Raw genomic sequence first — 27,789 nt, 5'->3', positions numbered from 1 at the left:
CCGACAGGGGAGACACGGTCTTACCAGCTAACCCTCTGCAAAGAGGCCTGTTAGCTCCCCTCAGGCTGTGCAGGAGATGGCAAAATCCTGACAGGTGTCCTCCTGGGGGAGATACCAGAGAGGTGGGCCAGTGTTACGAGTCGTCTGGCTGGGCCCCGCTGCTCAAGGCGGGGCTGGGGGCCAGGGAGGCTCCGGCTCGCAGATTGGAATCTAGGGTCTCATAAACATTTTCTTAGCTGAGCGGTCACTGGGGGTCAGAGCGAAAAGGCAGCAAGGAAAAAGAACCTGGGGGTCTCCAAATCCCGGAGGCAGGGGAAAGTAGAGGGGACAAAAAGGGGACAGGATGGCCTCTTCTTACATGCCTATGGGGGCCACCTTGCTCAGTCTCCAGCAGACAGACTCGGCCAGGAGAGGAGACCTTTAGCCACATCACTGGCCTTCCTGCCTTCTGTCTCCCCAGGAAAGACCAAGTTTGGCTGAAAGAACAGAGGGCTGCCAGTCGGAGCCTCAGCAAAGAAAGAGCAAACAAAAACCAAACCAAAGCAAATCAACTCTTAAAAACGAAAATTTTATTACAAGCAGGAACAAAGAATACTGGCTTAAATAAAAGGCAGGGGGCTTCCCCTCCTCTAGCCAGCCCCCTCCCCACTTGCAGCATGGCCCGGGGTCCTGGCGCTGGGGCGAGGCTGTTTCTCCCAGGGGGGACCCTCTGCAGCTGCCAGTTCTCAGCTGCCTGTGACCCACTAGCTTCTGCAGCAAGGAAGGGCAAGAGGCGAGGACTTCCTAGGTCACTTTCCAAGGGCTTCAGCCCACTTGAAGGGCCAAGGAGGGAGACAGAACAATCTCCTATCTACTTTGACAAGAAACTACAGTTCCCCGCAGAGAAGAGACATCCTTTGACTTTGGGGCCCAGACGTAGGCCAACCTTCACTCGCTTCTCGGCCCACCCTGCTCCTTCCTCCCTTTTCTCTGGATGGAGTCCTCCAGCTGGCAGAGAGTCCCTGTTCTCTGGCCGCTGGCACCAGGTCCCATACTCAGAGCCGGGAGGAGGGTGTGCGGCTTGTAGAGTGGCAGCCGCTCCCCACAGCCATTACCCCATCCACCACGCCCAGCCTCAGCCAGTCTGGGCAGGTCCCAGGCTTCCTGATGTCCGAGGAGGAAGGGAAGATAGGAGGGTGGGGGCTGAGCTGCAGCGGGGAACCCAGAGGTCTCCTGCGATCACTGCACAGGCTCCCTGTTGCCGTGGCTCAGGCCGCTCCTTGCTGCTGCCAGCTGACACCCGAGGGGGATGGCGGGGAGAGGGGCAGCCCAGGGGATGTAGGGAAGCGGGAGCCAGCCGCATTCATACAAGGGCACACGCGAACACACGCACACACACTCACTCACAGCCAGACGTTCTCTTATAAATTTATAAAACCCAACTTGCTTTCTGCTAATCTTTAACCTGGCACTACACAGATAGCAATGTGGCCGACTGTTTTTTCTTCCACTTAAAAAATGCTACGTAGAAAAGAGGTCTATAAAATTGTGCAAAATACCCAGCATTAATAAACCCGTTTCAAGTATTGCCAGCAAGAGGATAACCCACCCAGCCCAAGAACTGACTTGGGAGAGAGGTGGGGAGGCAGGGAGGTCAGACTGGGATCCCTTAGAGAACCCTCCATGGGTAGAGAGCAGGCAAGGCCCCCACTTCCTAGCGTGCTGCCCAGGAATCACGCAGGAGCTGAGGTCTTGGGTGCCTCGCTGGCTGGCTCAGCCTTCTCTGACACAGGCTGTCTCCCACCACCCCCAACTCTGCCCTATCCATCTAGAACCCCAGCTCCACCCTACTGGCCGACGCCATAGGAAAAAACATGAACGGAAGAAAGAACAATGGTCATCACAAAAAGAATGAAGGAGCCCACAGACCACAACGGCCCACGGAGGCATCCTCTCCCACAGCCCGCTGTCCAGAGCCGAATGCTCTTAGGTCCCACTTCACCCCCAGGACCCCAGCTGAGCAGAGCCCACCGGCCCCTCCACCTGGGAGGTATCGCACGCAGTCCGCACCCTCATTCACACGGGGCTCGCCCCGGCACAGGCAGAGACTCGGCATGGTCCCCTCGCGGCCTCAGGGGCCCTGGCCTCTCTCTCTCCTGTCACTCCTGCCGCTGATCAGCTGCGGGGATCTAGGGCCCAAGGCTGTGGGAACTTGGGTTTGGGGAGCAGAGGGGACAGCCACGGAAGTGCGGGGCAAGCCACGCAGGGTGGGAAATAAATACGAAAGAGTCTTTGGCGGCTCTGCTTCCCTTGGGTGGAATGGGGAGGGTCCCGGCAGGTGTGGAGGGTGGCAGGTGACTGCGGAGGGGTGGACAAGCCAGCAGGTGGCAAGTACCGAGCCCAGTTCAGGGGTGGCCTCCTACCATGCTGGCGTCAGGCTTGGCTCCGCAGGCTGGCTCATCGCTCCTGATGGGCGAGGGCAACACGGCGTCTGACTGCACAAATCCCCTCCGGTCAATGAGGCTTCCAAAACACAAGGGGGGACGTGAGGGCCCTGCCCAACACCAGCGGTCCAGGCCTGGGGCTGGATGGCAGAGTCCATTTTCCAGCCAAGAAAAGACCCAGCCCTAGAAAGCCTCAGAAAGGGGAGCTGATCTCTAGCTGGGGGCTCAAGACCCTTCCCTTCCAGAGCAGGGGAACCAGAAGGGCCCTCTCTGCACCCTGGACACCTGGTTTTGGACCACCAGATTGATGCACTGTGAATTCAAACCGGCCCATTTTTCGGTCTGGCTGCCACAAAGCCAGGCTGTGGGTGAGGGGAAAAGCAGGATGGAAGAGCATTTGGAAATAGCGCGATTCCCACTGTGACCTACCCCCCACCCCCACGGCAAGGATGACACTCCTATGAGGCAGGAGAAGTCGGGGACGGTGTGGGGAAGGTCTGGGTCCCGCAGTGCCCACTGCAGTGGAGCTCCTGTTCTGGCACTCTGGTGCCCCCTGGTGTGAAGACAAGGGCACTTCCCAGCAGGGCTGAACCCTCAGGGCGCCACCAGGAGGGAGGATGGAGACCCCGCCCGGTCCAGCCACCAGCACCGGAAGGGAAATGTTGCCCAAGAGTAGCCAAAACATTAATTGTGGTGATCACTGGGGAATAAGATTACATGTGATAGTTAGTACTCTTCTTTTTAAGATTTTGTACTCTATGTTTTTCTACAATGAGCATATGTGATTAAAAATTACACAGAATTCGGGGCGCCTGGGTGGCTCAGTGAGTTAAACGTTCGACTTCGGCTCGGGTCATGATCTCACGGTTTGTGAGTTCGAGCCCCGTGTCGGGCTCTGTGCTGACAGCTCAGAGCCTAGAGCCTGGAGCCTGTTTCGGATTCTGTGTCTCCCTCTCTCTCTGCTCCTCCCCTGCTCATGCTTTGTCACTCTCTCTCAAAAAAAAAAAAAAATATTACACAGAATTCTTTTGTGTGATAAATGCCTTGAGTGCACCCTGCCGGGGATGGTGGACAGAGGGCTTCTGTCGTGTGAAGAGAGGTCTGCTGCTTCCAGAACCTCTTTGAGAGGTGTGGACTCGCAGGGCTATCCCCCCACTGGCCGGGCCAGGCCCTGTGACCTCTCCCCATGCTCACCCCTGGCTTACCTGGGAGGTAGGGGGCCACAGAGCACAGCACAGCAGTTGGTGATAACACTTTTATGGCTGTAGGGATTGACGGAGGCCTCACCGCCCCTCTTGCTGGACCACGAGCCTTTGATCTGCCAGCAGGAAGGAGGTCTGAGTCAGGTACCTCCTTTTACTTCGATTTTCTAGGAGGGAGGTCTAGAGGCTGGGAAAAACTGGTGAGAGTTTTTCCAATGCTAGGTAGACTATTGGAGGGGACATGTCTTTAACCCAGGCTATTCAGTGAGTGTGGGGGACTGCTGGATGTCGGGGCACCTAGCCGAGAGGAGGAAGCCCTAATCAGGACAGAGAGCAGCGCACAGCCAAAGAGAAGCCTCCAAAGGAAACTTCTTGGGTGCATCCTCCCTTCTCCGGCCAGCCACCTCTAAGGGAAGGTAGTATAAGGGGACAGAGCTCAGGCTGACCTGGCTATGAGCCCTGGCCCTGCCCCTGACACACTGCATGACCCTGGACAGAGCACTTCCCTGAATCTCAGTCCTCATTTGAAAAACAGGGAACTGTGATAGCATCGTTGGAGATGAAATCTTGCCATCTCTAGATTTGTGAGGCCAGCTATCAAAGGCACTGAAGAGTTTAGCAACAAAGGATACTTGCTTGACTTTAACCCAGAGTTTCCCAAAGTCATTTGGCTATAACACATCTTTTTGCTTAACCCCTAGTAACATCTTGAAGAACCAGCACCCACAAAACTGCCTTGGGAGATGCTGGCTGATGTCATTTCTGCTCTGTACCAATCATTCAGCACATGAAACCCTATCATGAGTGTTAAGTTCTGTTTCCCAGAATGAGAGGCTGAGGTCAAGAGATGTATTTTCTGTTGGTCACGGGCCTCTGAGCAGTATCTGATGGTGGCCCTGGCACAGATGCTGTCATTTACTTTTTTATCGTTTGGGAGAAAAGAAGGGGAGGTCAGGTCGGGCCCGGGGCTGAGCACACAGTGGGCGCTCAAACAATGCTTGCCGGTGGGGGTCTGAAAGGCAGCAGGTAGGGAGGGTTGACATAGCCCCATAGTCCTATCCTCGCTGTCTCCCTCAATAAGGATGCCCAAGGGAACCCCAGGGGCACCCTGAGAATAGTCACATCTCTTTGCCTGTAAGTGCAGTGTGGTGGGGCGCAGCAAGGGTAGCCCAGGGCTTTTGGCCGCAACCCTGACTCTGTCCCTTTCTGGCCGTGTGACCTTGGGGCAAGTCACTCAGCCATCAAACAGGAGAAAAAGCATCCCTGTTCCTTCTGCCTCAGAGTTGGCAAAAGGACCCAAAGAGATGATGGGAGCTGAAAGAACTCTGGAGACAGTTAACACGCGGGCCAAACGTAAGGACTGTTACGGTGGAGCACTGCCTCTGGGTTAGCGAGAAAGCCTGCGCGGAGGGGCCAAGGCACGTGGGGGCCTTAGAAGACCCTGTACCGGATCTCCCAGGGCCAAGCCAGGAGCACTGGAAGGCAATGTCTGGCTACCGTCTGTCCCCACCCGTGTTACCCCAGCAGCCCGAGTCAGGCGAGTCAGGCTGCACTGCGGCCGGCCGCTGCAGGCCCCCTCGCCCAGCCTCCTGCCCAGGGCCCCGCCTCTTGCCTAGAGCCCCGCCTCCTGCCTAGAGCCCCGCCTCCTGCCCAGGGCCCCGCCTCCTGCCCAGGGCCCCGCCTCCTGCCCAGGGCCCCGCCTCCTGCCCAGTGAATGGAGGTTGCTCCAGCCTTACTCACGTCTTCGTTAGTTGTCAGGTTGGAGGCGACGAGGTAAGTATGAAACCCTGAGAGGCCCAGGATGGACCAGATGGAGAAGAAGCAGATCACCAACTCCAGCACAGTGAGCAGGGTGGTCAAGGACCCACACCGGGACAGGGCTGGGGGCCTCCCCGGCCCCTGGAGGCCTGCCATGCCCAGCCCTTCTCACCTATCCTTCCGTGAGCGATTTCCCCAGAAAGGAGATGGGTTTGTAACCTTCCTGCGGTCCAGTCACCACTTCTCGACAGGATTACCTCCTGAACCCTAAGAAGGGTTCGGGAGCCCATTCAAGAGCAGGACGGGTGATGGACAGTAGGGGGAACTGAAGATGCCAGGCACCAAGAACCCCGCACAAGAACCCCGTCCCGGTTGCTTGGTGTCTTAAGGGAAGACAGGGACTGTGGCTCCTGAGAGTTCTTGGCCACCCCAGCCCTTTGATCAGACTGTTTAGGATCAGCTCTAGCCGGGGAGGAAACGGAAGCAGCTGGTATATCAGATTATTCTAGAGGACAAACATTAGCGCTACACCATTCCCCCCGGATTACAGGATGAGGTGTGGGGATCCACCCCAGTGAAGGGGCCTCGTTCCCACCAGGGCATCTATTGGCTGACAAAGGATATCTCGCTGGTGTCTCCTTCAGAGTGGAGAGGAAGTTGCTTCCCTGAGAGCCTGGGGAGGAGAAAACAGGACAGAGCACAGCTCAGATGGACAGTGACCACAGCCCCTTGACTTGGCAGAGCTTGCCGGCCCACCCCTCCTGCACACCCCTGCCCCCACGCCCAACTCACGCAGCGTCAGGTGGGTGACCACACAGGCGAAGATGAAGGCCGTCAGGAACGAGAGGGAGAGAATAAACGCGTAGAAGAAGCGGTAGTTCCGTCTCCCCACACAGTTGCCCACCCAGGGGCAGTGATGGTCAAACCGTTCTGGAAAAGGGCCCGGGGGCGGGGGGGGGGGGGGACAGGTTAGCGTGCCTGGGCTGCAACCAGCACAGGTGTCTGGAGGCCTCACGCCACAGCTGGGGCTTTCTTCCCCCACACTCTCTCTGTACCGGCCCATTCAGCCGATTCGCAGCTCCTCACACGCTCCCTGCTTCTGGGCCTTTCTGCAAGCTTCCCACTGCCTCACACATTCTTCTCTATCTCTTCACCTGGTTAAGGGCGATTCCTCTTTTGTATCTCAGCTGCAAAGCCACTTCCTTAAGAAAGCCTCCCCTGATCCCAGACAAGGTGAGGGCCCTCTGTTACCCGCTGCTACTTATCTTCTGCGGCTCTTTGCCCATGTGTGTTTACATACTTATTAATAATTAGCGGACCGGCCAATTACCCCTGCTGGATGGTAAACTCCACGAGGGGGCCGGTGTTGGCCTCACACCGAGCTGAGTCCCACGTCCAGCTGTGCGTGGTACGAAGATGCACAAAAAGCACTTGTCGCCTGGCCTACGACCCTGGCCACCTGCGACAAACAACGCTCCCCATTCCCTGCTCTAGAACTAGAGGCTCAGGGAGGGGCGGGGCCGCTGTGTAACTTGTGGAGAGCTGGCATGTAAGGCCTGGCCAGAGGGCTGAGCTCACACTAGCACCCCAGGGCGGTGGGTGGGGGCGGGGGGGGGGGGGGCGGGGCTGCTGGTGTCACACCCAGACTGGTAATGAAAGTCCTCTGTGGGAATGTGGATCACAAGCCCACTGCAGGCCTCCTACCATGGCCAGCACCCTTTGCGGATTCTCAGGGAAGAATAACGCCCACTGAGTCACCCACTCGGCTGCCTGCTGTCATGGGGTGTTCCCTACTGTTCTCTCAGGGAGTGCTGAGCTAGCGTGATGAGCTCACTGCCCTGGGGACCACGCTCAGTCACCGTGGCTCAGCTCACCTGGATCCTCTTACATAGCATTTCCCTTATGACACCCTTCCAGGGGCACACCCTCGGTCCCCATCAGAGCTGCCCGGCCTCTGGAGAGCAAGAAGAGGAGACAAAACAGCCTCTGGTTCCCCAGCAACCACCGAAGGTGTGGGCCTGGAGCTTAGCTTCCAATCCTGGCCACATCCTCTCTACCTGACTGGCTTGAACTCCTCTGTTCTCAGATTCTTGTCCCTCCCAAACCCTGGGAATCAGATCAAAGTCATTCAGTATAGCTGGCTCTGGGCTGCTGGATGGTAAATCATTCTCTTTCTGGCCCCAAAGTATCTAGAATGTTATTGCTCTAGTCTCTGGTTCCTAGAAACTTGGACCTACTGAGGACCAGGCTGAGTCCTGGGAGAAGGGTCCAGGGTCTCTCTGCATCTCCCCCATACTTCAGAGCTGGGGGAAAGGAATCTACCAATCCTGGGCTGAAGCCAAGATACCACTGGTCACACTCTGAGCCTCTCCCCACAGCCCTTCCTCAATCAGAGCAAATTTGGGTGACTTCCTGCCCAGCTCTGGCTATTTCAGACACACCCCCGCCCCCATGAGTGACTCCTCTGTCTTCAGGGCTCCCTGCACCGCTTCCTGCTGCCTCCCACTTACCCACACAGTTGTCGCAGACACTGCAGTGTGAGGTCCGGGGTGGCCGAAACATCTTGCAGGTGAAGCAGTACTTCAACTTGACCATCTGCCCGTTGATCATCACCTCCCGGGTCCGAGGGGGTGGCCGGTACGTGGAACTGCCTGTGTTATCTGGGGGTGGGAGGACAGAAAGATGGGGAATGTCCAAGCCCAGAGCCAGAAGCCCCAGCTGGGTGGAAGCCACTGCTGCCTGGCACGGACAGGAGAAGCCTTAGGGAAACCGTTTCCTGGGAACAAGCCATTGGCGGGCCCAAGGAGGGGACAGATATTAAGAGCTGCTACCTACCGAAATTTGCTGTGTGCCAAGCCCTGTGCTAAAGCATTACCCACATGCTCACGCACTGCTGGTCTTACACAACTTTGAGAAGGCGACTCTGGGAAGACTGGGGGAGGTTTATCTAGTCAAGCCTAGACCTAAGTTCCAGTTTCTAGGAGGTACAGGGGATGGAAGACAAAGTAAACAACACTATGAGAAAACAATCAGATCCAGAATGCGGGGCACCTACAACACCACTGATCCTGATGTCTAACAAAATCCACGTCACTTACAAAGAGAGGGAGACAGTTAAGCGTCCGATGTCGGCTCGGGTCATGATCTCACGGTTCGTTGAGTTGGAGCCCCACCTCGGGCTCCATGCTGACAGCTTGGAGCCTGGAGCCTGCTTTGGATTCTGTGTCTCCCTCTCTCTGCCTCTCCCCTGCTTGCACTCTGTCTCTCTCAAAAATAAATAAACATTAAAAAAAAAAAAAAGAATTGTAAATATAGGGGCGCCTGGCTGGCTCTGTCGGAAGAGCACGCAACTCTGGATCTCGGGCTTGTGAGTTCGAGACCCATGTTGGATGCAGAGATTACTTAAAAATAAAATCTTAAAAAAAAAAAAGAACTACAAATATATATGACACAAATAAGATACACTAATAACAACTATTAAATCTAGATGATGAACATGCATAAATTAATTCTATTGGGGCGCCTGGGTGGCCTGGTCAGTTAAGCGTCTGACTCTTGGTCTCAGCTCAGGTCATGATCTCACAGTTTGTGAATCTGAGGCCTGCATCTCGCTCTGCACTGATGGCACAGAGCCTAGTTGGGATTCTGTCTCTTCTTCTCTCTGCCCATCCCCCGCTGGTGTGTGTGCGTTCGCTCTCAAAATAAATAAATAAACTTAAAAGAAAGAAACTCATTGTATTTCACACTTTTCTGGATGTTTGAAGTTCTTCATAATAAAAATTTTAAGAGGAAAAGAAATGCAGAGATATATTGCATTCATGGATTAAAAGACACAATTTTAGAAAAGGTTTTATTCTCCCTAAATCAATCTGTAGATCAACATAATCCCAATCAAAAATCTCAGTATGTTTTTTTTTTTTTGGGGGGGGGGGGGTGGAAATTGACAAACTCGTTATAAAATTCATATGGAAATGCAAAGGGCCAAAGACAGCCAACGCATTCCTGAAGGACAAAGCTAAGGACTCCTATGACTAGAGATCAAGACTAATGATAGAAAGCTAATGATTAAGAAGGTCTGGTTTGGGTGCGAGGGTAGAAATGCTGATCAATGGAACAGAAAAGAGAATCCAGAAACAGACCTGACATGTCAATGACCAAGTGGTTTACGACAAGGGTAACACTGAAGTGGTGTGAAAGAAAATGGGCCCCCAATAAACAGTGCTGAGTCCACTGGGTAAACAAATGGGGGAAAAAGCATCTGGATCCTGCCTCCCACCAAACATTCAATTTCAGACAGATTGTAGCTCTAAATGCAAAAGCCTGGGATTAAAAAAAAAAAAAAAGGAGACATGACTGTGGAGCAGACAAAGATTTCTTAAGACCCAAAGGGGCAAATCATAAAAGAACAATCTGGTATAACAGCATCACATCAAAATTAAGAACTTCTTTTTCTTTAAGTATATTTGAAAGAGAGTGCGAGCCGGGGGAGGAGCAGAGAGGGAGAGAATCTCAAGCAGGCTCCATGCTGTCAGCACAGAGCCCAACATGGGGCACAAACTCACAAGCTGTGAGATCATGACCTGAGCTGAAATGAAGAGTCGAACGCGTAACTGACTGAGCTACACAGGTGCCCCCAAAATTAAGAACTTCTATTTGGGGCACCTGGTTGGCTCAGTTGGTAGCACGTGCAACTCTTGATCTCCGGGTCGTGAGTTTGGCCCCATGTTGGACATAGCAATTACTTAACAAAAACAGTAATAACTTGTGTTCATCTAAAGATACAATGAAAAAAATGAGGGGCGCCTGTGTAGCTCGGTCAGTTGGGCTCCGACTTTGGCTCAGGTCATGATCTCACTGTGAGTTCAAGCCCTGCATCGGGCTCTGTGCTGACAGCTCAGAGCCTAGAGCCTGTTTCGGATTCTGTGTCTCTCTCGCTCTTTGCCCCTTCCCCTGTCATGCACTGTGTCCCTCTCTCTCAAAATAAATAAACCTTAAAAAAAAAAGTCTTAAAAAAAAAATGAAAAGGTGACCTTCAGAGTAGAAGATTTGAACGAGAACAAAGCATTTGTAACCAGAACATATGAAGAATCCCTATATGTCAGTAAGAAAAAGTTCAGACATCTCAATTCAAATGTGGACAAAAGATTCAAATAGGTATTTCATAAAAGAAGCTGTCCAATGGCTAATAAACACATGAAAAGGTATTCATGCTCATTAGTCTTCAATGAAATGCAAATAAAACCATAAAATGTTACCACCACACATGTACCAGAATGGCTAAGATGAAAACAATTTTAAAAATCAAGTGTTGGTAAAAATGTAAGGCAACTAGAAATCTCATATAACCACTCTGAAAAACTACTTAACACTAACCACCAAAGTTCAACATATGCACCCCCAGCAAGCCCACTCCTAGGTATCTCCCCAACAGAAATGTACATGATTAAAAAAAAATTCTTTAAAAAAATTTTTTTTAAAGTTTATTTATTTTTGAGAGAGAGAAAGAGAGAGAGACAGAGCTCGAGGGGGGAAGGGCTAGAGAGAGAGGGAGACACAGAATCTGAAGCAGGCTCCAGGCTCCGAGCTGTCAGCACAGAGCCCGACGCGGGGCTTGAACTCACGAACCGCGAGATCATGACCTGAGCCAAAGTCGGACGCTTAACCGACTGAGCCACCCAGGCGCCCCATAAAAAAAATTTTTTTAAGTAAACTCTACACCCAACATGGGGCTCGAACTCATGACCCTGAGATCAAGAGTCACATATTCTCTGACTGAGCCAACCCGGCCCCCTGAAATGTGCAAGATTTGATGTGCACCAAAAGATGTACAGGAATATTCACAACAAGAATCTCAGCCAAAATCTGGACCTACCCAAATGCCCATAAATAGAACAGATTAACAAAAGGTAGTATGGAGTTCTATAGAGCAAAGAATGAACGATCCTCAACCACACATAAGAACTATGGATAGGGGCGCTTGGGTGGCTCAGTCAGTTGAGCGTCCGACTTCGGCTCAGGTCATGATCTCACGGTCCGTGAGTTCGAGCCCCGCGTCGGGCTCTGTGCTGACAGCTCAGAGCCTGGAGCCTGTTTCCGATTCTGTGTCTCCCTCTCTCTCTGACCCTCCCCCGTTCATGCTCGGTCTCTCTCTGTCTCAAAAATAAATAAACATTAAAAAAAAAAAAAAGAACTATGGATAAATCTCATAAACATGTGTAAAGTGAAGAAACCACACACGTAAGAACACAAAATGTTCAAAAACAACTAAAAGTAATCTAATATGGTAGCAGTCAAGATCACGGTCACCTCTGGAGAGGTGACACTGACCAGAAAGGCAAGGGGGAGCTCCTGGGACACTGCTCATATACTGTTTCCTCATCAGGGTGCTGATTACATGCGTGTGTTCAGTTTGTGAACACTCAACAGAACACTTAGGATTTGTACACTTTTTTGTAAGCCCATTATATTTCAGTAAAAACTTAACAAAAAGAAAGATTTAAGGGGCTCAGCTGGTTGAGCGTCTGACTTCAGGCTCAGGTCATGATCTTGCAGTTCGTGGGTGGGTTCGAGCCCCACGTCGGGCTCTGTGCTGACAGCTCAGAGCCTGGAGCCTGCTTCGGACCCTGTGTCTCGCTCTCTCTCTGCCCTTCCCCTGCTCGTGCTGTGTCTCTCTCTCAAAAATAAATAAACATTTAAAAAAAAAATTTTTTTTTTAAAGAAAGAAAAGAAAGGTTTAAGTAACTTGTGCAAAGTCACAAACTCATATGCTGGCAAGCAGGAATCCAAACCCTGGTCTGTCATATGCAAAAGCCCACAATTCTACCCACTGAGCCTCTTGGTCCCCCGGACCTCAAAGGACCAAAGTCCCCAGGGCAGTGGCTTATTTCTGGACAGAACCTGAGAATCACATGAGGCTGCCTGTGATCCCTAGCCCTTTACTATGCTCCCAGCCATCACTTCTACTGGACACTCCCCAGATAATATCTCCAGTTTGGCCACCTGCCTCCAATGATTACTGAGTGTCCAGCAGGTGCCAGGCACTATTCTAGGCACTTGGCATGCATCAGTGAAGCACACAGACTTGTGTCTCACATTCCAGTTACCAAACAGACTCTTTCTTACCAGGCTGTTCACCATCCCCCCCAACCATAACATGTTTAAAATGGAACTAAGCAGGGGCCCCTGGGTGGCTCAGTTGGTTAAGCGTCCAACTTTGCCTCAGGTCATGATCTCATGGCTTCTGAATTTGAGCCCTGAGTCGGGCCCTGTGCTGACAGCTCAGAGCCCGGAGCCTGCTTCAGATTCTGTGTGTGTCTCTCTCTGCCCCTCCCCAACTCGCACTCTGTCTCTCTGTCAAAAATAAATAAACATTAAAAAGAATAAAAATAAAATAAAATAAAATAAAATAAAATAAAATAAAATAAAATAAAATAAAATGGAACTAAGCATCTGAACATCTTTTCTTTATTCTTAAAAAATGTTTATTTTTTTTATTTTTGAGAGAGAGAGTGAGCGAGCGCGTGAGCACGAGCTAGGAAGGGGCAGAGACAGAGACAGAGGATCCAAAGCAGGCTCTATGCTGACAGCACAGAGCCTGATGTGGGGTTCAAACTCATGAACCATAAGATCACGACCTGATCAGAAATCGGATGCTCAACCGACTGAGCCACCCAGGCGCCCCAGAACATCTCTTCTTTAAAACAGGCAGCATGACAGAGGGCAGGTGGTTTGAGGCCAGTGGACACACTCTGAAACCTGGTTTTGCCACCCAGTGGTTAGGGGAAATGTTAAAGCCAAATGTACTTCTCTGAGCCTCAGTTTTCTCATCTGTAAAATGGAAAGAACAGGTAGAATGGAGCACGAATCCTGGCCCCACGTCTTTTTATCTGGGTTTCTCCCGGTGATATCGTCTGCTAGATGTTCAACAGGGCAAATCGTTTAACCTCTCTGAGCCTCTGTTTCCTTGATCACTGAAAGGGGGATAATAACAGTACCCACATCACAGGGTTGTTGTGAGGGTGACCCGAGGTAAAAACGTGAAGTGACACAAAGTAAATGCTTAAGAAGCACGCTGTTATTATTAGCTCCCATAATTACGAAGAGAAAGGAAGAGTCAAGGGAAAGAAAACACCACACTGAGCGCCTCCTCCTATATGCCGAGCACTTCGTAGGCATTATCTCCTTGCATCCAGAGAACATCCCAGGAGGTAGGATTACTAACGTCAGTCACCTCCAGGTTATAGTTCAGGAGACTTTTTGGTGACGTTCAGTGACATGTCTGAGGCCGCTCCTGGCTAGGAAGTGGCAGAACCAGGATATGAAGCCAAGTTTCCAAAACTTGGGCTTGAGGTCTTTTTGTAAATTTCAAAGTGTCATAATGGTGTTATTTAACCCTGCCTGGTTCCTCATTTCTGCCAAAGGCACAACCCAAGAGCCGGAAAGAACGTCAAAGAGCATATAATGCAGCGCCCAGTGCATAGAAAACTATAATCGTCTCCCCACTGACCGCCTCTCTTCTAACCCCTTCAGTTTACAAATGAGAAAACAGGCCCAGAGAGGTCAGGGGATTTGCCCAAAGTCACACAGCCACTGAGTGGCAGAGGCAGGAAAACTCAGTTTGGAGGCCTTTTGCAGACCCTTCCTTCTACCTCACCCTTTCCTGGCCAGTCACCAGGTCTTCTCAGGATCTTCCTTCATAATCTTTCACTCTCCTCCCAATGCTCTAAGCCAGGCCAGAACCCTGTCACCAAACAGCCTCCCCTGAAGACTCCCTGCTTCCAGCCCCTCTGCCTTCCAACCCACCACATTTCTCTAAATAATTCCTTTTGGGGGCACCTGGGTGGCTCAGTTGGTCAAGCGTCTGACTTCGGTTCATGAGTTTAAGCCCCACATCGGGCTCTCCGCTGTCAGCACGGAGTCTCCTTGGGATCCTCTGTCCCCTTCTCTCTCTGCCCCTCCTCTCTCAAAATAAATAAATAAACTCAAAATAAATAAATAAATAAATAAATAAATAAATAACCCCTCTTGAGTTATAACCCTTCCCTGGCCTCCCCTAAAAAAACAGATAAAAGGACAACTTCCTGTCCTGATACTAGGGATCTCCACAATTGGGCTCAACCTCCACTCCAGGCTTTTCTCCCACTAGTTTGGCCCTATGAATCCCTGCAGCCTTGGCTTCCTGCCCCTGTCCTGGCCAAGCCCTGGCCCCCGCCGTCTCCTTGCTCACCAGGACTCTCCGGCTCCCTGCCTAGCCTCCAGCAGCTTCTCTGAGCACGGCTGCTCCCGTGCCTTGCACACAGTACCTGCCCCAGGCTGGGCTGTGATGGGCCTGCTGTGTGCAGACACCTAGACCGCACGCCCCCGGGTGGCAGGGATGGTGGAATAAACAGGCAGTCCCATCCAATGAACCATGAGGGAGCAGGCAAAGAGGAGAGAGCACAGGCTTTGGACCAAGGCAGGCCCAGAGTTCAAATCCTGACCCTTCCGTTTATTAGCTAGTACCCCCAGGAAAGCCACTTAACCTCTGTGAGCCCGTTGTGGCATCTGAAAAAGCAGACAAATAATAACCACTGCCTGGAAGGTTTATGGAAGGATCAGAAATTGTACATGTAAAGGAACCGGCACTTGGGGAGTACTTACTAACTGCTGTTCTCAGAGGGACGGCAAGGCACAGGCTCTGGAACCTGAAACACTAGGTTCGAATCATGATTTTGCTGCCTCCTTGCTACTGAAGAAAGTCCCTTCGCCTCTTGCAGCCTCAGTTTCCTCATCCGTAAAAGGGAGATAAGACAGTCTTGATCTCACAGGATTGTGGTGAGTGCCCAATGAGGTGCTGCAAGGCCGCCCTAAGCACAGTGCTAGATTCGAAGGACCCTCAGTCGTGACACGGTTCACACTGGGACCCTCTAGCCTGCAGAATTCTCCAGCTCTTCCCAAAACTCTTGATGCTACTCCAAACCCGGCCTGTAACCCTACTCCACGGGCCCCAGGTCCAGCTCCTGTCCCTGCCCACCGCTGTCTTCCAGGCTTGGACACAGGCTTTGGAGCCAGACAGACAGGTGGCCCAACCACAACTAGCCATGTGATGTGGGTCAAGTCTCTCTGACCCTCATCTGGTAAAAAAGAAAATGGGACATAATCAAATCTGCCTCCTAGTGCTATTTGGAAGATGCAGGAAGAGTTCGGCAAGTGGGTTTAGCAAAGCGTCCGGCACCTGGCATGAGCTTAATAAATATTAGCCGTTATTGTTGTTCTAGGAGATGCTATATTCCAAACAGCTGATTTAAGAAGAAACTTCAGAAAACAACCCGGCTGTGAGTGAAGGAGAGCCCCAGACCCTTTCAGGAAAGAGGAAGAGAGAAGTTTCTGGAATCCTCACTGGATTCCCACAAGCCCTCGCCAAGGCAGGGAGGGAACTCCTACCAGCACGCCGTGCCCTCCGGGGGCCAGGCTGCCCCTCTCTAGAACTCGGAAAGAAGAAGTGACGCTCTTCTTTAGGCTGCCAAGAGGAGAGTGTGTCACACTTGAGCAAGGGAGCCACCCAGATGCCAAATGAAAGTCCCCAACTGCGGGGCCCTGAACAAGGTGGGTCAAAGGAGGCCCTGCAGCGGGGTCACTGTGGAAAGCGAACCCCACTCGGGAGGGAGGCAAGGAGCTGCCCCAGGGCTTATTCTCCGGCCAGACCACGCTGCCCAATCACGGCCCTGGCCTCAGCCTCAGTTTCCTCCTCACCAACTCCCGCTAGCAGCCAGCGCAGGTGGCAGCTCCTCGGGGCCGGGAGCAGGCCCGTGTGCCATTCCTGAGCACGAGGCTCAGCCTCTTAAGTTTCAATAGAGAAAAACAATTTTCAAAGGGTACCGTTATTCCCGGTCTCACTGGATGCATAAAAAACGTTCTGGGCCGGGCAAGAGGACATGTACCCCCATTTTACAGATGAGGAAACAGATTTCAATAGCATAAGGTGGGGGGGCGCTGAAACTGGAACCCTTGTCTTCCAAATATTCTCTCAAACATTACCAACCACTATATCAAGGCCTAGAGGTGGCAGGTGAGGGGAGAAGAGGCAAGTACAGAAGAGTCAAATGTGTTTGCTTTAAGAAAAATTCACAGGGGCGCCTGGGTGGCTCAGTCAGTTCAGCATCTGACTTCGGCTCAGGTCATGATCTCACGGTTCGTGGGTTCGAGCCCCGCGTCGGGCTCTGTGCTGACAGCTGGGTTTGGAGCCTGCTTCCAATTCTGTGTCTCCTTCCCTCTCTACCCCTCACCCACTTGTGCTGTTTTTCTCTCCCAAAAATAAATAAACATTTAAAAAAATGAACAATGAAAACATTTTTAAAAAGTGGGGTCGGGGGGCACACCTGGCTGGCTCAGTTGGTAGAGCAAGCATGTGACTCTTGATCACAGGGTCGTGAGTTCAAGCCGCATGCCAGGCTTTGTGCTAAAAAAGAAGAAAAGAAAAGAAAAGAAAAGAGAAAAGAAAAGAAAAGAAAAGAAAAGAAGAGAAAAGAAAGAAAAGAAAAAGAAAGGAAGAAAGAAAGAAAGAAAGAAAGAAAGAAAGAAAGAAAGAAAACATTTGCTTTGTTCACCCAGTCCAGAAAATATTTGTTGACGAAAGGAAGGAAGTCAGAGTGGGAAGAGATGTTATCCCTGCTCAAAAGGAATCTAAGATCTACTCCAGGGCGCGTGCGCGCGCTCTCTCTCTCTCTCTCCCCCCCTCCCCCCCAAGAAGTCAAGTCCCTCTCAGGCTAGTAAGGCCTCCCTGCTGCCTTGCGGGTGGGAATCTATAGCCCCTGGGGATGTGAAATGAGGGCGAAGGCTCCTCACTGAACGGCTGTGAGAAGCAAATGAATCTCCCCACACTCTCCTCCTGACCAAGGGGCATGCTCTGGGTCTCGCCCCAACCGCAGCCCGTGGAGGGGAGCAGGCAGGCACTCTGCACTCAGAGCCAGCCGGCCGGCTCTGTGACTCAAGCCCAGTGGCTGGCACGGAAGCACCCTGGGGCTGGCAGGTGCTACCGAGTCGGCATTAGCGAGGGAAGGCTGGGATCGCCACCAGCCTTGCTGGGTCCTGACCGCTGGGCCTTCCGTTGCCCCCACCGGTGGAGGAAGCAGCTGCGGGGCTGTGGTCTTCCCAGCTTCCAGGTCAGTTCAAGGTCAGCCACAGCGCCCGGGGCCGGGAGCACTGGGTCACTGTAGTCCCCACCTGACCCTTTCTGTTCATTCCAGAGGTTTATGGAGCACCTACAGGATATCAGCTTAGTGGTGGGCTGGGGGGCGGAGATACAGGAAGAGCTTGGCCTGAGGGCCCAGTGAGGGGGGGAAGCACATAATTACAGAGTCTGTGTAAGAGGCACTGCGAGTCAAATGTGGGGACTCTGGGCCCAGCCAGCCTGATCTCATTTTGAAACCTGGCCTGGCCACTTGCTGGCTTGTGACTTTGAGGAAGCTGCTTAACCTCTCTGAGCCTCAGTTCCTCACTGGGTAATAACATTATCAAACTTGGAAGATGATGTGAATCAGAGATGACAAAGGTCTACCCCACAGCTCGTGGATTCATGGTGTTACTGGTGTCTGTAGTGGAGACGGGAGGGGGAGGAAATGTGTGGGGGTGGGGGCAGGAGGCAGCACTGAAGGCAGCAAAAGGTGAAGTGGCAGTTAAGCAGGATCAGGAGGAATGACCCCTTGGGCTCACCAGAAAGAGGGCATGGCCGGAGAGGGGCTGTGGGAACAAAGCACAGGCAGTGGGGCGGAGGGCTGCAGGGGTGGGAAGTGCGGGCAGGTAGGCTGGAGTGTGCCTTCACCCTGCAAGTGCGCCTCTGCGGGCAAGTCTGCAGGAAAGTGGAAGACGATGTTTCCTGGCCGCAACACTAGGCAACACGAATTCATGGGATGAGAAAGTTCCTCCCTCTTCAATTTTCACTCAAGCCTCTGACTCCATCAAGGGGAAAAGTCTCAACTTTAAAAAAATTTTTAAATGTATGTTTATTTTTGAGAGAGAGAGAGAGAGAGAGAGTGAGAGCAGAGAGAGACAGAGACACAGAATCCGAGGTAGGTTCCAGGCTCCGAGCTGTCAGCACAGAGCCCAACACAGGGGCTCGAACCCACAAACCGCAAGATCATGACCTGAGCCGAAGTCAGACCCTTAACCGACTGAGCCACCCGGTCGCCCTAAAAAGACTCAACTTCTAATACCTAATGCCTGTGATCCTCACAGGCCTCAAAGGGACTGCTTTTTGCTAGCAACTGTAACCACAAGAGTTCTGTAACATTGTTATGTTTCTGTTCTTATGATTAGGTTCTATTTCCAGTAAGAGGCTTTTGGCTTACAAGGTTGATAACAATGTTCCTTGTAAAATACACTTAAAAATGAGTCACCTAAAGGAAACACTAAGGAAATTGAAGGTACAAGATGAGGTGCAGAAAGGGAAAAATTGCGACCATTGTACTCAAAAGACCGATCTTCAGGAAATACTGTTGAGGGCACCTGGGAGTCACCCGAATTCTAAACCAGGGAGGGCTGGGGCCAAATCTGAGTCCTGGAAAGACAACTATGACTGAAGGTGTTGGGGCCTGGTCAGCAGTCAATCTAGGCGGCAAATGAGACAGGTCTGCCCTAGGGCAGTGGGCTTCAGGACCCTGGGCACAGACAGGCTGCGGTTTGTGACCTGCTGTGTGGTGGCGGAAGGAGACGCAGCCTTTATGTCCATTCTGTGAGCTGTAAACGTGTCTACATTAGCGTCTGTCACTCAGACCTGGATGTTTCTATCGTCTCCCATCAGACTGAGAGCAATGTTGGCACCTCCTACCTCTTTTCCAACTTCCCAAAGTGCCTGCACTCTGTATGGCCCTGTGGGATGACCCAGCTACAGGGCTTGCCGGCTGACAAGTCAACATCTCAGACCCGGGTGACCAGCCACCCCGGTTCGCCTGTGCCTGAGGGGTTTCCCGGACACGAGACTGGAAGGAGCTGGTCACCCCACTTCAGACGGTCCTTGAAAGGCAGGAGCCTTGGGCTAGAACCTGTTGGGCTGGAGTGGCTGGCCTATGGGGCCAAAGCGAGAAGCCCACAGTCTGCATGGGCCCCGGTGAGCATCAGTTCATGTTTATGTGGACAGCACCATCCACCTCAAAGTAGGTCTCCAACCTTCTGGAAAAGGCTCAGTGACCTTTGTCCTTTTCAAGAAAATATATTTCACCCTGATTAGAAACCTCCTGGCCACACCCTCAAATTTGGCTCCTGTTCAAGTTTCAGAGTTCAGAGGCCTCAAAGATGTCACTTTCCAGGCTTAGCAGCTGTTCCCAAAGGAAAGTCTCTAACCCTGACATTTAGGGTCCCGTGGGACTAACTCCACCCCATTCTCCAACCAGAATTTCTCTAATTCTCTGAAGTATTGCTCCTTTTCCAGCCAATATGGCCTGCTCAGGGTTCCATGCCTGTCCCTGCTCCTTCCCACTCTGTTCTCTCCTCCTCTGTTCCACCTGCCTGGAGGCTCCCTTCACACATATTCCTGGGCTTGAACTCTACCCAAACTTTAAGCTTTGGCTCAAGGCACCTCTCCATGAAGCTTCCCCATATCCTCCAGGCAGAAGATACTCCTGTTTCTCTGATCCACTTCCAAAGCCTGATCTCACCTGTAGCAGCTGGTTAGGCCTTCTACCTGGGACTGAGCTAGCCTGGAAACCATCGGAAGGCAGGGTTCACATCAGATTCATTTTTGGCCTCCCACCTCCTCCCCTGTAGTCAGGAGCCAGCATATAGAATTAACACATAAACGATTAAACCGTAATGCCTAACTGGGAGAAGTTCCAACTGTCTCTCCATCAGTCACCTAGGGACATCAAGGAGGGCCTCCACAGAGGCTCAGCCATTCAGCCAATATCCCTGGACCCTCCACTTGGCAGCCTAGGTAAACAAGACCTCACTGTCCAGGAAAGGCTGCCGGGCCTGCCCGACAATTCTGTAACCACCACCATGCAGCACAGGGCCAAGAAAGGAAGGACACGGAGCTCTTGGAAGGTGTCACGGAAGGTCTGGCCCAACTGGGGTCATGAAGGCTTCTCAGAGGACGGAATACCTGGGTTGAGACATAAGAATAAAGATAGTGCGGCCACAGAAGATGGGGAATTGCATCCCTGTGGCCATCTCAGAAAAGAAAGCGAGGCATTTGGGAATCAAGGCACACAACAGTCCCTCTCCACACCTCCACTCCCTGGCCACGTGATCCCCCTGCCTCAGTTTCTGCATTGGCACAGCCGGGCCGCTGAGAGGATCTGTGGGGATAATGGATGGAAAACACTCACTACACGCAGCCAAGCGGTCCCCAAACATGGGGGATTACAGTTGTCATTATTGCCCACACAACTCACAGGAGGCCAGAGGATTCCAGGGGGCCAGATCCCCAAGCTCAGGCTGGACTGGACAATAATCCTGCCTCACGATTAGCCCTGAGTTGGAGGCAGGAGAAACGGGTTGCCACAGAGCCTCCCCTGTTGCCAGGTGGACCGCCCAGGTCAGACTGCAGAAATCTGAAGGAGCAGAGTTGAGTCTAAGAGGCCGAGTGGTGAGTGGCCCAGTGGGGCAAGGGGGAAGGAAGCTGGATGCAGGCAGAGGAAGACAGCAATCGAGGGCGTGGCCGAAGACAGGCCTGGGCAGAGGGATGAGCCGAAGAACGAAGAGCAAGAGAACATCCTCACCCTTCCTGCCCACCCTCCCGAGCTGTGCCAGAGAAGCAGTGAAATGACTCCCAGTGATGGATGCAGCAGCTCTGACATTAACAGGCCACCGGGTCTGTTCAAGGCCAGTCAGACGTTTAAAAGCCTGTCTGAAAGCCACCCTGTGAGGGGAAGGAGCCAACCACAGACCGGAAACCGGTGTGCAAAGAGCCACGTCACTTCTCCCCAGGAAGGAGCGAGGGTGCAGCAAGCTCAGATTAAGGCCCAGCACCCAGCCTCCCAGGGGGACCCACACAGTGGTCTGGGAGGAATCAAGGGCTATCTGCGGTGCCTTGGGAGCACAGGTTCTTTCTGGCCACAGTGGCCTTCCTGCTGTTCCTTACACATACCAAGCTTGGGGCGCCTGGGAGGCTCAGTTGGTTAAGTATCTGATTCTTGATTTCGGCTCGGGTCGTGATCTCACGGTTCGTGGCATTAAGCCCCGCGTCGGGCTCTATGCTGACGATGTCAAGCCTGCTTGGGATTCTCACTCGCTCTCTTTCTGCCCCTCCCCTGCTCATGCTCTCTCTCTCTCTCTCTCAAAATAAATAAATAAACATTAAAAGCCAACAAACATACCAGCTTGTTCACCACTCCAGGCTTTTGCTTTTACTGTTTCCAGACTGTGCGTTACTGGCTCCATCACACCATTCAGAGCTCCTCTCAAGTACACCTCCTCCTACAGGCTTTCCCAGATCACCTACTCTAAACTCCCCACTCCCCACACCTACTGTGCTTTTCCCCTAGAAGCCTACAGAGTTCAATCCCTTGTCTCTTCAGGTCTTTGCTTCTTTGCTCAGAAGTCACCTCCTTCACAAAGTGTTCCCTGACCACCCAGTTTAAAATCATACACCCTTCCCCCCTCCAGCTCTTACCCTCCCTCCCTACTTTACTCTCCCCTGACGTCCTAGATATTTGTTAACTGTCTTTCTCCTCCCACTGGAACATCAGCTCCGAGAGCGCAGGGGATTACTGTCCTATTTGTTCACTACTGTATCGTCAGCATCTAGAAAAGGGTCGGGCACATAATAGGGGTTCGACAAATGATGAGTGAATAAGTGTATATGAATGTTTAAGAGCAGGGCCTCTGGTCAGACTGTATGAGATCTCAGTCCAGCTCTTCCACTTCCTGTATGATCTTGGACCACTTACTCTACTCCTCTGAGACTTAATTTAATCAGCAAAAGGAAAGCAACAACAGTCCTGGTCTCATAGGATTATTGGGGGATTAAATAAGATCATGCATGTAAAGAGGTGAAGACACTGCCTGACCCCCAGCGAGCACTCAGTACTAAGCTGACGGCCTTGGTAGCCTTCGTCGGCTAGCATTTCTTACTTGCTCCTCTGTTCCCTTGTTTATCATGCGTTTCCACCCCAGGGTCAGCTCCAGCCTGCCTCACTCACTACCGTGCCCTCAGTTCCTGGCAAGGTGTGGGAAGAGAAAATCGGGCCTCCTCTCAAACCAAGGAATGTGGAGCCGGGAGACGCAGCTTCAGCTGGAGTAGGAGCCTCACCGATTTGTTTCTCTAGAGCGGCTGCCTCACAGACGGTGGCCCGGGGCAGGATCCCAGGGTCGGTGAAGCTGGTCTGCAGCAGGCAGCTCATGACGAAGAAGAAGAGGATGGCAGCGATGATGGGGATGGCGAGGGTCAGCTGGCGGGCCAGGAAGGGACAGCTAGAGAGAGAGAGGGAGAGAGAGATGAGCAGATACCCCAAGGGCTCCCTGGAACACAGGGCTACAGCACTAGACACGTGTCATGCCATCAACACCACTCCGCATTCTGGCATACAGCCTTTCCCTGAGGAAGAGGGACAGCTCCTAGGTGAGCGCAGCCACTCCTCCAAGAGTGCCTGGAGCAGACATCACTAATTGATCTTTGCACTTTCCCTCTGAGCCAGCAGCAGACATGATCAATAGAGCCCAGAACTTTTTTTTTTTTTTTTTTTTTTTAAATGAGCTAAGGAGAGAGGTCTAGATCCCAGCACTCTTAACCCCGGCACTTAGCTGCAGCTTCAGAATCCTTCTAAACACAGAGCTTCAGGCAGCCGCTACCAATGAACTAGGTAGTCACTTGAGTTGACCGTCCATGACAATGTTCACTTATTCATTCATTCAGTTACTCCACAAATATTTAGCGAGGTCTCACATATGCCAGGCAATACCATCAACAAACAGCAGGAATAATGGCAGTGAATAAGAGTGTTGTTTCTCCACCTGTCATGAGGCTGCGGTCTAGTGGGGAAAAGACAGGTAAACAGAGAGAGAAGTGCTACACAGGGCTTTGTGTGCTAACATGGGAGAGAGGAAAACAGCAGAACAGTCAGGAATATCTGGCTGGAGGAGATAATGTCTAAGCTAAAATCTGAAGAATAAGTAGGGGTTAGCCACGTGCAGGGGGTTAGGGGAAGAGCACGGTCTATGCACTGCCACTGTCATCCCAGGGCTGGCATCCCAAGCCCATGCTTTCAGGTCCCCGACCCCAGTTGGTTTGGAGGACAGCCTGTGCTCAGGCTGACCCTGAGGCCTGCCCAAACTATTAACCGCTGTCCTACGCTGCCTTCCCTCCCAGAGCTAGAGTGGCACCTGATGGGGTGAGGAGCTGCTACTTGGGAAACGACAGGCTGCTGGGAGGCCAGAATCAGAAGAGGCTCCAGGAGCTGGCACAGTTACAGAAAGCAAACCTGTGGACACATACTCTGTTTCCACAGCCTCTACTCCCAGAAGCTCTGGCTTCCAGAGAGGCCCTTCCCTTGAAGAGCAAAGACTGTCAGGTCCAACGGCTCCAACTGGACCACATTCCGCCCCAAACATCTCAGTGGTCCCTGGGTTCAAGACTCAAAGCTGGGCCCTCTGTGTCACCCACATGCCAATCAACCAGTTCATGTATCACCAGACTTTTGGGGGGACGGAGATGAAGTCTGAGACTCGTAGAGCACTCAGAAACACCAAGTGCTAGCTCCCTGATTTTACAGAGGGGGGCTCTGAGGTCCACAGCCACATTCAAGGTCACCCTGTCAGCCAAAGACAGGACTGGGGCCTCCGGGCCCTCATCAGGTACTCTCTCTGTTCATTCAACAAATATTTACCGTACTGAATGCCTACTACCCACCAGGCCCAGTTCTAGGCACCAAAGACAAAACAGTGTGGAGAACGAAGCCCTTCTGTGGAGAAGAGACAGGCAACAAACTAGCAGAAAGTATAGGCATAGTATGTTCAGATGGTGGCAAGTGCTTCCAGAAAACAAGTAGTCCGGGAAGAGGGGATAGGAGGGAGGGGAGTGGTTTGTTCACTTATAGGGGCAGTTAGGGAAGGAGGGAAAAAAAGTGAAGGAGTGAGCCATGAGACTCTCTAAAGGAAGGGTATTCCAAATGGTGCAAAGGCCCTGAGGCAGGAATATGCAAAGAGGCCAATGTGCCTGGAGGAGGACGCACAGGGGGATAGTGGGGGGAGATGGACGGAGAGGAAGACTTTGGTTCTTATCCCAGAAAGTCAGGGAGAACTCCAGGGGGAGCCTGGGATCTGACTTAGAATTAAAGGGGCACTCTGGCCTCCATGTGGGGTGGGAAGTGGGGCAGAAGCCAGATACCCTGCTGAGAGCCCTGTGCAATAATTTACCCAACCAAACAATGAAGCAAAACCATTCTCAGCAGGAAAAGCCCTAGAGAGCCACTCTACCTTTTTCCAGCGCAATGGAAGAGTGTGAGCTCACTCACTCTCCAGCGTTCCCACACCCTGGGTCCCTACTGAGGTAACACCCCAGTCTAGACCCAGGGGAGGTCTGAGCCCAAACCCCAAACCCTCCTGCCAACTCCACCAGCCCAAGTGAATTAGGGCAGAGACAAGGCAAGATGATTCACAAGCCCTCCCTGAACCCAGAAGTCCTCTTTTCTCCCTTCTCTGGGGGACAAATCTGTCATCAGTCAAGATACCCACGCAGCCCAGAGAAGATCCTGCTTCTGAACTAACCGAATCCCACGCCTCAGTGTCACAGGACTGGGGGTGGGGGGGGGGGGGGGCGGTCAACTTCCTCCTGCTCAGGTTGCAGCCCTGGAGGTACTGGAAAAGGAACTTTCAAAACACTCATGCGGGTCGGGTCGGGTCGGGTCAGCTCAGCAAGGTGGATCTGAAACTCAGCCCAAGGAACACACTGGAGGCTGGGGGCTCCCCAGAGCTCCTGCGTGTTATATTTTCCTGGAACTTTTCATCCACCCTGACTCAGAAAGGAAGGGTGAAAGGGAGAAGCTAATTTGTAGGAAGTCCTCACCTTGCTTCAAGGGGAAACTCAAGGTTGCAGATACATGATCTGGCAGCTGGAGAGGGTACCTGGGGGTGGCGTCTTTGTGGCAGCCTTAGCACGGCCACAGGCCCTTAGGACGTGTTTTATGGTGAAGAAAACAGCTAATAACGGCAGCCAGCATTAAGTGCTTGTTACTGGTTAAAACCTTACGCACATGACATAGTGCCACCCTCATGACAACCTATTATAAACCCCATTTTATAGATGACGAAAGTAGGGCTCCAAGGTGAAGGGACTATCCCAGAGTCACGCGGATAGTGTGTGGTGGGGCTGGGATTTGAACCAGGTCTGTTGGCTCCAGAGATGGAGTTCTTAACCACACCGCACAATTAAGCAAGACCACAAAGGATGGGGGAGAACCCGGAGGGGAAGCTGTGTGGGTGAGTGTGAGTGTGTGTGCAAGGGATCACACAGCAGGCGGCTCAAGCTAGAGACCAAAGGTGGAGTGCAAAACTTCTGGGAAGTGACAAGCATTCCTCCTCCAACCAGAAAAGGGAGCTACTGTGTGGGCCTACCCTGGGTCACCGGGGATGTAAAGAGGTCAAAACCCCACAGGGGCAAACAGGACCTATCACACCAAAGCACTGTGGACTCTCTTGAAAAATAACAAGGCACTGCAGCTGTTCCTGCCATGGGACAGGCCAGAGGTTTGCTCCAGAATGGTGAGAATGCAAAGAAAGCCAGGGGTACATGGGGGTGGGGGGCAGGGACCTGCCGGAGTCAGAGGGAAGGACTGGAACCACTGGGGAAACTAAGGAAGGTACTGGAGAGGGAAGGGAGGCCTAAGAGGCCCAAAGCAGTCTGGGAAGATTGCCTGAGGGCCTAGAGGGAGAATGACTGAGGTGAAAGGAAGGGGGAAGGGTCTGAGAGTAAGAGATGACAGGGGACCCCAGAAGGGACCCTGGTGGGACACGGAGGCAGCTGGGAGAATCGTGATGGGTAGTATAAAGCCAAAGGACACAGAAAAGATTCAGAAGTTGTCTGGAAGGGATATAAAGCAAAGATGCCTCAAGGGGTCAGAAAGAAGCGGGGGCTGGCCAAGAGATGGTCCAGCAGAGAGGTGAGGGCCAGGGGATCAGGGAGGCCTGAGCCAGGTTCTGAGAGGGAAGAGAGGATGGGTCGGTGCAGGGACTGGCAAGTATGGGGCTCCTGGCAGAGGCTGGCAAAGGCAGGGTGCCAGGGAAAGGCAGGGAGGGACAGGAGACAGGCCAGAGGATGGGGCGATGGGGCCCCGTGTGGATGGAGCATCCAGATGGGCGAGGGAGGAAGGACAGTAGGGGTGGGGTTGGGGCGGTGGGTGGTGAGGGCCAGGGAGGGCCGATGAGAGACACGCGAGGGGACTGGAAAGGCCTGGGGGCAGATCCTGAGCGGGCGAGGACGCAGGCCCGGGAGGAGCAGGGAGGAGAGAGTGCCTGGCAGGTGCAGGGAAGGGTGGAGCGCCCGAGGAGGTCGGAGTGGACCGGGCGCCCAGCGGGAGACCAGAAGGGCGGGAGTGCTCGCCGAGGAGCCGGGCGGGCGGAGTGCGCGGCACGGGGCGGAGGGGACCGGAGGGATGGGGGCGCCCGAGGGGGCGGGGCCGGGGGCACCGCGGGACTCACTCGAAGACGAAGAAGAGGATGGTGGTGGTGAGGATGAGCAGCAGCGTGAGTGCGAAGACGCCGCCGTGGCCGGCCAGCATGAGGCGGCCGCCGCAGTAGAAGCGGTTGCGGCCCGGGAACACCTCCCACTTGCGCCGCGGGCGGCGGCCGATGCTCCCGCTGCCGCTGCCGCTGCCGCTGCCGCTCCAGCGCGGCGCGCTGGCGGGCGGCGGGGGCCCGGGGCCGGGGCCGGGGGGCGCGGCTGGACCGGGGCGGCGCGCCCCAGGGGAGGCGGGCGGCGGGGCGGCCCCGGGGCTGATCTGCTGGTACTCGCAGTCCTTCATGCGGCCGGCCGCGGGCCTCGGCTCCGCGCCCCACGGGCCGGCCGGGCCGCAGCGGGACCGGGGCCGAGCAGCGGAGGTGGTAGTGGCGGTGGCGGCGGCGGCGGCGGCGCGCGCGCGCGCGCCCGGCGCTCGCTTGCTGGGGGCGGCCCCGCCGCCGCCCCGCCCCCGCCCCCGCCCCGCGCGGCCTCCCGCCGCAGCGCCCCCTCCGCCTGGGCCCGGGATGGCGCTCGCGCCCCGCGGCCGGCCCCGGCCCCGCTGCGCACCCTGAGCCGCGGCGGTACCCTCTGCAAGATGACGGGGCAGCAGATGCGCGCTCCCGGGCGCCCTCTGTTCCCTTGCAATGAAATCATTTCTTGGGTGTCCCCTGTGTGCCAGGCACCTTGCCAAGCGCCGAGATTCGAGTGGTGGACTTCTTGATCTACTTCTGGCAATCTGTAATTCCAGGGCCAGGCTTCACCCATCTCTGAGGTCTGACTG

At 53.4% G+C, this 27,789-nt stretch overlaps 1 protein-coding gene across 1 annotated transcript; it reads right to left on the bottom strand.

Annotated features, from left to right (window-relative positions):
- Positions 1–549: 549 nt before the first annotated feature.
- Positions 550–27,391, bottom strand: ZDHHC18 (zinc finger DHHC-type palmitoyltransferase 18). The gene is made up of 8 exons (XM_042950085.1): positions 26,990–27,391; positions 22,608–22,768; positions 7,894–8,043; positions 6,176–6,313; positions 6,008–6,056; positions 5,366–5,468; positions 3,629–3,741; positions 550–2,502 (listed from the first exon to the last, which is right to left on the bottom strand). Exons 1-8 carry the CDS (start codon positions 27,310–27,312, stop codon positions 2,385–2,387), a joined length of 1,155 nt encoding a protein of 384 aa, XP_042806019.1. The 5' UTR covers positions 27,313–27,391; the 3' UTR covers positions 550–2,384.
- Positions 27,392–27,789: the final 398 nt, after the last annotated feature.

Source organism: Panthera leo, chromosome C1 (assembly GCF_018350215.1).
Source record: "Panthera leo isolate Ple1 chromosome C1, P.leo_Ple1_pat1.1, whole genome shotgun sequence".
Classification (NCBI taxonomy): Eukaryota; Metazoa; Chordata; class Mammalia; order Carnivora; family Felidae; genus Panthera; species Panthera leo.
Note: the sequence above shows the minus strand (reverse complement) of the source record. Positions and strands in the feature narration are given on the sequence as shown.

Excerpts from the sequence above, each read along its gene's own strand:
- ZDHHC18 (XM_042950085.1), bottom strand. The coding sequence starts at position 27,312 with ATGAAGGACTGCGAGTACCAGCAGATCAGCCCCGGGGCCGCCCCGCCG. Across the intron at positions 8,044-22,607 it reads CGCTCTAGAGAAACAAATCG|ATAACACAGGCAGTTCCACG; the intron begins GTGAGGCTCCTA and ends TCCCACCCCCAG. Across the intron at positions 3,742-5,365 it reads ACCTGACAACTAACGAAGAC|ATCAAAGGCTCGTGGTCCAG; the intron begins GTGAGTAAGGCT and ends TCCTGCTGGCAG.